This window comes from Mytilus galloprovincialis, chromosome 2 (genome assembly GCF_965363235.1).
Source record: "Mytilus galloprovincialis chromosome 2, xbMytGall1.hap1.1, whole genome shotgun sequence".
Taxonomy (NCBI): Eukaryota; Metazoa; Mollusca; class Bivalvia; order Mytilida; family Mytilidae; genus Mytilus; species Mytilus galloprovincialis.
The window spans coordinates 47,311,228-47,324,193 of NC_134839.1; the positions used below are offsets into that span (position 1 = coordinate 47,311,228).

General features: G+C 29.4%; 1 protein-coding gene across 6 annotated transcripts in view; it reads left to right on the plus strand.

Annotated features, from left to right (window-relative positions):
• Positions 1-12,966, plus strand: part of LOC143063712 (proto-oncogene vav-like) — a 54,779-nt gene that overhangs the window by 18,460 nt on the left and 23,353 nt on the right. For 4 of the 6 annotated variants that reach the window (XM_076236030.1, XM_076236032.1, XM_076236029.1 and 1 more), the window contains exons 9-16: positions 814-909; positions 3,373-3,444; positions 4,643-4,716; positions 5,152-5,170; positions 5,722-5,813; positions 6,293-6,338; positions 7,998-8,018; positions 11,522-11,614. In XM_076236030.1, coding sequence (XP_076092145.1) covers positions 814-909; positions 3,373-3,444; positions 4,643-4,716; positions 5,152-5,170; positions 5,722-5,813; positions 6,293-6,338; positions 7,998-8,018; positions 11,522-11,614 — 513 coding nt within the window. Of the gene's footprint in view, positions 1-813; positions 910-3,372; positions 3,445-4,642; positions 4,717-5,151; positions 5,171-5,721; positions 5,814-6,292; positions 6,339-6,678; positions 6,694-7,997; positions 8,019-11,521; positions 11,615-12,966 lie in introns of all 6 variants that reach the window. The other 2 variants (XM_076236031.1, XM_076236033.1) reach the window with 2 other exon arrangements.

Genomic DNA, 12,966 nt, shown 5'->3' on the forward strand with positions numbered 1-12,966 from the left:
ATACATACAATCTGCCAAGGGTTGGCAAAGTATTACCCAGGTGGGGTAATAATAGAAATATACATACAATCTGCCAAGGGTTGGCAAAGTATTACCCAGGTGGGGTAATAATAGAAATATACATACAATCTGCCAAGGGTTGGCAAAGTATTACCCAGGTGGGGTAATAATAGAAATATATAAACAATCTGCCAAGGGTTGGCAAAGTATTACCCAGGTGGGGTAATAATAGAAATATACATACAATCTGCCAAGGGTTGGCAAAGTATTACCCAGGTGGGGTAATAATAGAAATATACATACAATCTGCCAAGGGTTGGCAAAGTATTACCCAGGTGGGGTAATAATAGAAATATACATACAATCTGCCAAGGGTTGGCAAAGTATTACCCAGGTGGGGTAATAACAAAAATATACATACAATCTGTCAATGAAACAGCTCTTAATAAACTGTTAACATTATCAGCATCTTATTCTGTGTTAACAACGAGAAAACTAATTGTTAAAATATACATACAATCTGCCAATGAAACAATTGGATGTTTAAACTGTTAATAAACTTTTAACTTCTCTAGCATCTTATTCTGTGTTCACAATACAATGAGAAGAGTGTTGATGACTTGGAATATGCTCTGTGATAACAGATCCATGGTAGCAGTGTAGCATGTGGTTCACAAAAAGTTCCTTTATAGCAATAATGTTAAGCATGAAAAGTCTTGGAAAGAATTGTTTGCAGTATTAAGTAAGATTTGTCTACATGAACCATTTCTCTTGAAGTATAAAATATGTGACTATTTTCATTTTATTTTTCAGGCCTGTGAAAAAAGAGCAAATGAAGGGAAATTTAGATTACGTGATCTTCTACATGTACCAATGCAGAGAGTTCTCAAATATCATCTATTATTACGGGTAATTTAAAAAAAAAATTGTTATTAATTTGGCCCTTAAAAGTAGACTTTGTAATATATGATATAACCAATATTTAGAACTTGACAACCATTCTGTCTTCTTTTTGTTTAAGACAATGTTGATAGCTTCAAAAGTATTATATTTTATTAATTTTTATACGACCGCAAAATTTGAAAAAAATTTCGTCGTATATTGCTATCACGTTGGCGTCGTCGTCTGCGTCGTCGTCGTCCGAATACTTTTAGTTTTCGCACTCTAACTTTAGTAAAAGTGAATGGAAATCTATGAAATTTTAACACAAGGTTTATGACCACAAAAGAACGGTTGGGATTGATTTTGGGAGTTTTGGTCTCAACAGTTTAGGAATTAGGGGCCAAAAAAGGGCCCAAATAAGCATTATTCTTGGTTTTCGCACTATAACTTTAGTTTAAGTTAATAGAAATCTATGAAATTTTGACACAAGGTTTATGACCACAAAAGAACGGTTGGGATTGATTTTGGGAGTTTTGGTCTCAACAGTTTAGGAATTAGGGGCCAAAAAAGGGCCCAAATAAGCATTATTCTTGGTTTTCGCACAATAACATTAGTTTAAGTAAATAGAAATCAATGAAATTTAAACACAATGTTAATGACTACAAAAGGAAGGTTGGTATTGATTTTGGGAGTTTTGGTCCCAACATTTTAGGAATTAGGGGCCAAAAAAGGCCCAAATAAGCATTTCTTGGTTTTCGCACTATAACTTTAGTTTAAGTTAATAGAAATCTATGAAATTTTGACACAAGGTTTATGACCACAAAAGAACGGTTGGGATTGATTTTGGGAGTTTTTGTTTCAACAGTTTAGGAATTAGGGGCCAAAAAAGGGCCCAAATAAGCATTATTCTTGGTTTTCGCACAATAACTTTAGTTTAAGTAAATAGAAATCAATGAAATTTAAACACAATGTTAATGACTACAAAAGGAAGGTTGTTATTGATTTTGGGAGTTTAGGTCCCAACAGTTTAGGAATTAGGGGCCAAAAAGGGACCCAAATAAGCATTTTTCTTGGTTTTCGCACCATAACGTTAGTATAAGTAAATGACCACAAAAGAACGGTTGGGATTGATTTTGGGAGTTTTGGTCCCAACATAATAAGGGGCCCAAAGGGTCCAAAATTAAACTTTGTTTGATTTCATCAAAATTGAATAATTGGGGTTCTTTGATATGCCGAATCTAACTGTCATGACTGTGTATGTAGATTCTTAAATTTTGGTCCCGTTTTCAAATTGGTCTACGGTACATTAAGGTCCAAAGGGTCCAAAATTAAACTTAGTTTGATTTTGACAAAAAATGAATCAGTTAGGTTCTTTGATATGCTGAATCTAAAAATGTACTTAGATTCTTGATTATTGGCCCAGTTTTCAAGTTGGTCCAAATCGGGGTCCAAAATTAAACTTTGTTTGATTTCATCAAAAATTGAATAAATGGGGTTCTTTGATATACCAAATCTAACTGTGTATGTAGATTCTTCATTTTTGGTCCTGTTTTCAAATTGGTCTACACTAAAGTCCAAAGGGTCCAAAATTAAACTTAGTCTGATTTTAACAAAAATTGAAATCTTGGGGTTCTTTGATATGCTGAATCCAAAAATGTACTTAGATTTTTTATTATGGGCCCAGTTTTCAAGTTGGTCCAAATCAGGATCTAAAATTATTATATTAAGTATTGTGCAATAGCAAGTCTTTTCAATTGCACAGTATTGCGCAATGGCAAGAAATATCTAATTGCACAATATTGTGAAATAGCAAATTTTTTTTTAATTAGAGTTATCTTTCTTTGTCCAGAATCAACTTAAATCTTTGTTATATACAATATACAATGTATATTCACTTTTTACTACCAACTGATAAATTAAAATAATCTTTACCATTCAGTGATAACAAGCAGTTTTTTTACATCTTAATATTTTATGATGTATTTAAATGAGTAGTTATTGTTGCAAACTCCATTAGAAATTTTAATTGAGATTAGTTTTGGAATAAGGGAAAGGGGGATGTGATTAAAAAAATTGGGTTCAATTTTTCTCATTTGAAATATCATAAATAAAAAAGAAAATTTCTTCAAACATTTTTTTGAGAGGATTAATATTCAACAGCATAGTGAATTGCTCTAAGAGAAAACAAAAATTTTAAGTTCATTAGAACACATTCATTCTGTGTCAGAAACCTATGCTGTGTCAACTATTTAATCACAATCCAAATTTAGAGCTGAATCCAGCTTGAATGTTGTGTCCATACTTGCCCCAACCGTTCAGGGTTCAACCTCTGCGGTCGTATAAAGCTACGCCCTGTGGAGCATCTGGTTAACCATATTTTCAGTAAGAATTGTCCAAAAAATGGCTGTATATAATAGTCAACATTATATAAGTAAATCCTTTGTATGTAAATAAACTGGTTTTTTTTTAATAAACAATTTTATGTTACAGGAACTAATAAAAAGTACAGAGAAAGGTTCTGAAGAGAAGGAACGACTGGAAAGAGCTTTAGAAGCAATGATGGTAAAACGTTTTCATCAAAATTATTTTTTGTAATATATCATTTTCAAAATGAGGAGATCTGGTATTATTTCCAATGAGACAGCTATCCACCAGTGTTGAAATGAAGTGGTATTAAAAGCAATGATAGTCCATTGTACAGCCTTCAACAATGAGAAAAACCCATACTGTATAGTCCGCAATAAAAGGGCCCAGCATAAAAAAATTGAAATGATTCAAGTGAGAATATTTGTGTATTAACATAATCTCTAGATTGTTTGATATATTTTTCTATGAGGTATGTAAGTTATATCAACTTTTTAAATGTTTGAATCTTTTCAAAACTTTTATATGTGTATATAGATATATTAATTATTTTTTTTTGGGGGGGGGGGTTAGGTTTATATATGCAACTCACACTTTTTAATTATAAACTAAATCATTTGATTATGAAATAAATCATGAACAACTCACTTGAAAACTTTGATACTATGTTTAAAAAGGTATTTTGGTGTACAGAATATATGTCTTATAATTGCTTGGTGAATTGGACCAAGTTCTATATATGATATGAACTACAGGGATATAGTATTAGCAGGGCTAAACAGTAGTAAACATTTTATAGCTAACTCATTGGTTATATGGCCCTAGCACTTGATTTGCTTTTAATTCTCATTAGAATTTATTGAAGGTACTCATTGTTGTCACAATAGTATTTCCTACTTCATTTCAGATGTTGTCCATTGTATATATAAAAAAAAATGAAATAGCATTTTTTTTAAATGGCAACTTTTCAAGAAATGTTTGATTTATCAAATCATTTAAACAAATCCAGCTCAGTGTCTGTACGACATTTCAATGAGAAGACCTTTTTTTCAAAAATAGTTATTTTTAGACTTTTCATGTGAAAGTAATGTATAATTGTGAAAATTTTCAAATTATTTTTTATAGAATTTGTATTGTCATGAATGAATAGTCTAGGAAAAAGCTGTTGATTGATTAAAACATGTAAAATGGACAGGCAGATTTAAAGGGCCCCCCCCCCCTTTTCTGGGAAAAAATTGGTTGTTTATATAGGGAATCACTGAAGCATGACTGAAACAGTCCCCCTCTTTGGCAGTCAGTTGGCCCCTCCTTATGAAATTTTGCAGATCCACCACTGCATTCTTTAATACCCTAAACTTGTAATAAATATTTTCTTATTTTAACTTGAATATTTTAGGATCTCTCCTTATATGTAAATGAGGTGAAACGTGACAACGAAACCTTACAATTAATACAAGAAATTCAAAACAGGTTAGTAAATTAATGGCTTTTACTTGAACAAAATTGCTAATTTGAAAACAACATTTAAGTCAACTTGAAGTTTTATTAGTTGACATCTTTTGCTAATTAGATCTATGTCTTCAGAACAAGGTAAACGGAAATTAAAATCCCTGAAGTAGAAATAGTGGCAAGTATGTGATGTCTTAATCATGCATTGTCCATTGTTCATTTTGTTAAAGGGAACTTTATGTATTAATGTTATCTTGTGAAAAAAATGGATAGCACATTGTAGTTTTCTTGTTATTTTAAAAGCATCCCAAAACCAGCCCATTGTGGTTAACTAATTATTTAATAGCATCCCAAATTACCCACACAATTTGTATGGAAAAAGATTTTTAAAAAACTATGATTTTTAATAGAAATTTATGTTAAAAAATATGTAATAGCAGTTCATGTCTATTTCAGTATTGGTGATCTTCAAATGGTAAGTATTTTAAGTAAGCAGTAAAAATCTATTACTACTTTTATTTATGAATGTAATAGAAAAACATGCTCAATGTCTCCAAGAATTGAAAAAAAAATGATTGTCAAAATAAAGGTATACACTGATGTGAGACTGGTATAGGTTATTTTTTTTTGGAACCTAGCAATGGGTTGCAATTTCAATGATGTTATATAACAATGGGTAGCAATTTATTTGTCAATGGGTCACTAATGTTCATCTTCTGCAAAGATACCTGTAAAATCGCTGTACTATATCAGTTGAACACAATTTTGTGTGTAATTAATCTTAATGATCCCGTGTGGTGAGCATCTAATTAAGATGTCACATATAAATTGTATGTCTATCTGAAAGGCAGGAAAAATATGTATGGGTATGGATTTTCTCAAAAATCAATAGATATGAATAGATGAAAAGGGGTTGAACCCCTGCTGGAAGTCTGTATCCAAATTTGTTTGTTGAGATCAAAATTAAGAACAAAGTAATATAGATCTACCACAGTCATTGCTTATATTACTGTATTTATTTTTCAGCCTCCTAACACCACATTAAAGGATTATGGGAGGTTACAGAAAGACGGCGAACTGAAAGTAAAAAATCATGTAGATAATAAAACTAGAGTCAGGTTTGTATCTTAAACATTAGAAAATACAATGCCAAACAATTATAAAATTAAAAGTCAGATTTGTATCTTAAGACTTAGCTGCTAAAATCAATTGATTCTTTACATTAATCTGCAAAATATTAGATTTCTTCTCATTCACTAAAGATTCTTTATTTCCAAATTTGGCCTGTGTAATCCTTACAGCATTGTTGTTAAAATTAATGATTTGACGAATTTTTGTCTCGCCTTGACCAGTTATTGTCTCTCCTTGACAAATTTTTGTAATCAATTCTTTTGTGTGCTTTTGTGGCTACAGAAGCATCAACAATTTGCTAAACATTTGTGATTAAAATACATAGACAGTGGAGCCTCAATCATCAACTAATTGTTGTATTGTATATCTGTATATTTTATTTTGGTTGCCTTGAAAAAATAAACGATACTGTACATGCCTTTATAAATATGTTCTTAGGTTTATATATATATCCTTTATTTTTCAGATACATTTTCTTGTTTGACAAAGTTATGTTAATGTGTAAATCGCGGGTATGTATTATTTTAATAAATTATAGTAATCTCAGAGTTATCTTTTCCTGAATGTTGTTAACCATAGATTTTCATGATCTTGGCAGTTTTACCTGTTTTCAATTTGTTAAAAATTTAGCTCCTGCTAGTATTTGTAATATTGTTGTTACAAATGTTGTTATTTTTTAAGAAGACATTTTTTTTAGGGAAAAATCATTTTTAAGCACATTGTTGATTTGTATTGTGTTTTAATATTGTTCTTCTGCAGCATTTGTTGTGTCGTAATTTGTGTGCTACACTATTTTATAGCAATTTATGCAAAAAATGTACATATAAGTTATACCGATGTTTTTATATCCAGCTTCAGCATCATCAGGTATATGTTTGCAAAAAGTTCTCATATGGGCTATTCCATTCTGATCAAATAGGGGTGAAAACAAGAACAATCTATTTTGAAATAGAATTGAGAAAATTTGTGTTGATCCAAATTTATTCTGATTCAAATGTTCTTGTTGAAGAGGAAAATTCAACGTCAAATGTAGTTGGCGTGCTAGTAATTAGAAATTCTGTAGAAATTCTTGTCAATCTAGATTCATACATTTTTAGTTCTGTATAAGGGAGACCGTGACTTATTTAAGAAAATTAAGATTTTAAGAGTAATCTAAAATTTATTGAATTAAAGGTTTGTTTTCAAGAAAAGCATTAGCAATTATCTTCCTTCTTAATATATTTTTGTTGAATTTTACTCAATACTACTTTGTTTGGAATGGAATAGTTGTAGGCTAAATCTTAACATTCACATCCATTGGGAAGTTAGTGGCAGATTAAATTTTGAATTTATTTTCTGCTACAGAATAAAACACAATGCCGTTCTGACAGCTCTAATGCTTTCTTTTTCTACCCTTGAAATAAAACTAACAAAATTCCAAAAATTTCAATGTCATTAATTTTTTTTGGTAGTATTTTTCCAGCAGCTATCTTTCTTCTTTAAAAAAAAGATGTCATTTGAGAACAAATAGTTTATTATTTTTCTATGCATTTGTCAAATAATATTTTTAGGTAGGGAGGGATGTAGTTAATTTCAGTCTTAATACATTTTAAGTCATTACTTTTCCATTGGATGTTTAAAATAGAAGATTGGTTAAGATTTATATATCTTTAACATAAGGACACTGTTAGTTTCACTTTGACAATTTGCTGTGATTTCACAAATCACTTCCCCTTTCATCTATAGATTGAAATTACCATATTCTAATAATAGAAAGGCTATCTTAAGAGTAGATTATTTGAGTGTATCTTGAGATTAGTTTCTGCAAATATATATTAAGAGTAGTTTATTTCGAGTGTATTCTTTGGTATAGTCTTATAGCACTATTTACTATTGTAATATTTTTCTTTATATCAGTATCATCACACAACTTATTATTAATTTTTATGTGTCTTTTAGAAGTGATTCAGTAGTGTGGAAGAATCTGAATATGTTTTGTAAACCAACTGATTTCAATTGTAATTCTAAGTGGATCAATAAAAAATAACAGAAAATTGTTAAAAAAATCAGTTGGTTTATAGAAAGATATTCATGTACTCATTTTATTGACCACTCAGAAGGCAGCATTTCATCATGTCATCATATTTATCACCAATCATATCATTAATTCATGTTTCTTTTTTGCATCATAGACAGTGGATAAGTTTTTCTCGGTAAGACACATAAACAAAGGAATGTTGGACACTGCGTTGTAAAAGCTTATTTGTATTCCTCATATCTTCCATTTGTGCATTTCATTTTATGTTACTTCATTCTTGCATTTGTTTTGGTTTAACTGGTCACTAAATTCATAACAGTGATCAGAACATTGATTATTCAAATGAGAGAAATATATACATTGTTATCTCTCTTAAAAAAAAAACAACATTGGGCCTGAAATTAAATATTATTTGATTTCCCAAATCTAACTTCAACTTTTCTATTTTCTTATCATAGGAATGTAATATTTATGAATATATTGTCTAAGAAAAAGTTACATGTTCTATTCTGATCATATATTTTATAGTTTACTCTTTCTATTATTATCTAATTGTCATTGGAGCAAAGAGAATACTGTGGATTCATTTTTATTCTTGGGAAATCAATTTGCATGGAAAGGTTATATTCAAATTAAAAAAATCATTTCAAAGGTAATTAATTTTCTTTAAACTTGTATGCAGAATATGACAAAACCACAAGATTCAATATCTTTAAAAAAAAAAATCAAAAAAAAAAAATCCTGAATCAACACGAATTGGTACAGTATCCAAGAAATATATGAATCCACAATATTTAAATTCAGACAGGGGATGCGAGTTTTGGGTATGGCATTATTATGAGATGATCACTTTGTAAAAATCTTCCATCAGATCAGAAATATTCCAAGTTTTTTAAGACATTACATATATAATTCATTGCAAGCACACTAGAGAATACTTGTTTATCTCATACTTCACATTTATGTTGGATTTTTTTTTGTGTCTGTGTCTTGACTAAAACGTGGACGAGAGCATATTGTGAAATTACAAAAATTTCATAAAGCATGACGAGAAAGAAAACACATGTCCTTAACTATAGAAGTCCAAATGGGCAAATTATATTATGTTGCTTATTATTTGATACCAATATTTACACAAAGAGAGCCTTGTAAAAGATCAATAATAAAGATTATTTATAATGATAAATGTATTGAACTTTTAGTCCAATATGTGAACCAGAAATGATCATTCAATGCTGCTTTTAGACTTGGTGCACAAGTCTTCCCTATATGTTCGTTATCCAATGCAATTGCTATAAGAGAGACAATATATTATTTTTGTTAGAGGAAAATGACCTCTAATGTAAGAATTGACATCAGGGATAAGTTAAGTAAATCTTTATTGTATAATAATAAAATACACAAACTGTAGTCGCCCTATGTCTCCCTTGGGATGAAGTGGATTAAGTCAAGTAAGTCAATGAAATACACATAGCAAATCCCTTTCTTCTATAGTTATCAATATCAAGGTGTTGATACAATATGCATCTCTTATAGCAGTTAAATAGAAATAAATAAAATGACATATAGAAAGATTCTTGGAGCAAGTCTAATGCTTTTCTAAAAAGCTTGTAAATCTTACAGTATGCTCTGACTTAATACATTGGTCGGCCGTACTTGCTTGACTAAGGATGATAATAGATACAGTTGTAGGGACATATATGTATGAGGTGTTAGATGTATTGAATGTCCTATATGTAGCTTTCTCCTTCAGGGCTTTGGGTTATATACTATCCCTAATTCTTTGTCTTAGTCAATAAAACTATTAAATTTAGATTTCTTTTTAAAAAAAAGATTGAGGAAATTTAGTTTTATAAATTTGTGCATAGTATTACCGGTATTTCTCTGTGGTATCTTTGTTAAGAACCTTATCACTAAGTTTCATTTGTAAAAAGTATATTGTGTTACTAAGTTTTTTAAATATGAATTACCAAAACTTAGTTTAGAGTCTGTGTTCAACATTTTTTTTTTTTTTTTTATATTTAGTATAAATTTTTTAGAAATTGATGCATCTTTAGCTAGATTACTTATAGGTTTATAGATTTGCAGAAGAAATGCACGTTTTACAAATACAAAACCATTATTTAAAAAAAGATATTACATGAGATGAGTTTAAACAATATTTTTCTGAACCCAAATTAAGGCTTTACTATAAAGTCCTTTCAAATTGGTAAACTGCTTTCAAAACAAATCAGAATTTGAATGTAGTAATGAGGTTAACTTAGAATATTTCTACCATATTTTACAGGAATATGCTGAGGATTCATTATTTTTTCATGGGTACAGGTTAAACCACAAATTTAAATGTTTAAAAAAGTAAAAAAAATTCTAGACTTATGTGGAGACTTTGACAAATCCATGAAAATCAAATAACGGTATACAAAAAAGTAAAATCACAAAAATACTGAACTCCAAGGAAAATTCAAAAAGGAAAGTCTCCAATCAAACGGCAAAATCAAAAGTTCAAACACATCTAACGAATGGATAACAACTGTCATATTCCTGACTTGGTACAGGCATTTTCTTATGTAGAAAATGGTGGATTGACCCTGGTTTTATAGCTAGCTAAACCTCTCACTTGTATGACAGTCGTATCAAATTCCCTTATATTGTCACCAATGCGTGAACAATACAATTTTTTCTCAATTGATTTAAATTGGTACCCATGAAATCAATGCATCCACAGTAACATATTTGATTATACAGATGAACCACTTTTATCTTTGTTGTTTGCATAGAGGCTCAATGTTTGCTTTATATGTCTACACAATTCCCCTTCACACTCTGGTTGCTTCATTTCAGTTTATGCAGTGGTATGTTTTAAACAGATGCCTATTTACTGGCACATTATTAAAATAAGACACTTAGAAGTATGCATTTATTATGCTAGGCCAGTTACTTCTGATTACAGAAAAAAATAAGAAATTTGTGAATTTATATGTATATCAGCTGTGTACAATGTTCACTAATTTAATTAAAGGTATTCATATTTTGCAGTGTCCTTATTTTTTTATTTCCATAATACCAACTTAATTTTGAAAATGAAACCTTTATTAAAGTTTGGATATCAAAGAATTAAATGTACAAGATAATATAACATATTGGTGGAATAAAATTCTATAAATTGTCAAGAAAATTGTATACACTATCTATTTAAATATATACATTCTTTTGTACTTGAGTGAAATATGGTCTCATACAAAATTTAAATTACTTTCCCTTGTGTTGTTGTATACTAGGAGCAAAAAGTATTAGTTATAAAAAACAATTTGTTAGGCAATTAATTCAGTTTGAAAATCATGAAATTTTATTGTTTGGACCAAGAGTTTTGTTATATATTCAACTCGCTCAAGATTACACTCACAAAAAATCACTTGTATAAATATTCAATTGTATAATACGTTTTATATAAGATTGCATTCATTTCTTTCAAAAGTTCACCAGTGAAATCACATTTTAATGATAGCTATTCAAATCCATGTTTCTTTAGATAGTAAATAATGAATTGATTTTCTAGAAATTGAAGTTTTAACTCAAGGATTACTATATTTTGCACTTTTCTGTATTTTACTGACAATTTTTTTACGGATCAGTTTAGATTTTATTTTGTTTATTGGCATATTTTGTTTTTTGTTGTAGGGTGAAACATATAATTTTAAAGAAGCCATTATCTTAGCAGCCTTCAGAGTAGAAGATATGCCATCTATTAAAGAAGGACAGAAAAAGGGAAATGTAAGTAGTGTCATTTTAATATTTCAATAGTGTAAAAAGGCAGGTTAAAAGTAGTGTCATTTTAATATTTCAATAGTGTAAAAAGGCAGGTTAAAAGTAGTGTCATTTTAATATTTCAATAGTGTAAAAAGGCAGGTTAAAAGTAGTGTCATTTTAATATTTCAATAGTGTAAAAAGGCAGGTTAAAAGTAGTGTCATTTTAATATTTCAATAGTGTAAAAAGGCAGGTTAAAAGTAGTGTCATTTTAATATTTCAATAGTGTAAAAAGGCAGGTTAAAAGTAGTGTCATTTTAATATTTCAATAGTGTAAAAAGGCAGGTTAAAAGTAATGTCATTTTAATATTTCAATAGTGTAAAAAGGCAGGTTAAAAGTAGTGTCATTTTAATATTTCAATAGTGTAAAAAGGCAGGTTAAAATACAGATGATATTTCAATAGTGTAGAAAAACAAGTAAAAATACACAAGATACAGTTAACTCTTGTTATCTCGACCTTGGTTGAATCGAAATTTCGGATGAGTTGAAGTTTTCATGTGGTCCTGATCTTTGTTCCATATAAATGTATGTGTTTTGACTCCTGATGAGTCGAAATTGGATGAGTCAAAATTTTGGTTGAATCAAACTAAATTGACGGTCCCAAGGTTAACAAAAGCATTCAAAATTCATTATCTCGAACTTATACACATATTGTCTGCTCTATGGTCGGGTTGTTGTCGCTTTGACATATTCCCCATTTCCTTTCTCAATTCTATATGTCAAAATATAACCTCTAGGATTTAAATGGATTGAAGAGTTAATCTGACTATACACATGTAATTAAATTTCCGGTCACTGATCACTGTATTGATTTATAACTCTTTATTTCCATGAGTGTTTACATAAGATTTTCTTTTATATTTTTTTTTATAAATAATGAGAGATTCGTTGTTAATGTTTATGAAAAAGTATTTAAAATGTTTACAAAAACTATTTATTGTAATTTACACTGATGAGCTTGGATGTTTATAAAGTGGGGATTAACTTCTGTTTGTGATCACCTAAAAACTACTCAATCGGCGTCTTTGATCTTGTTGTATTTTCTTTTGAAAAGGAAGAGTGAGATGAAGATAATGAAGAGAAATCTAAATTTTCTAAAATCTCTTGTATCCGAGAATAAACAATTTCGTCAATTTTAAATGATCTAAATAACGCTAAGATCAATTTGAAATTCCTCTCTTGATAAAAGCCTTAGAAAAAAATTGTAACTGAAACAATTGAATGAGTAAAAATAATGTTATTATAGTAATGAAAGACCACCACATACAAAAATAATCTTATTATAGTTATGAAAGACCACCACATACAAATACATCA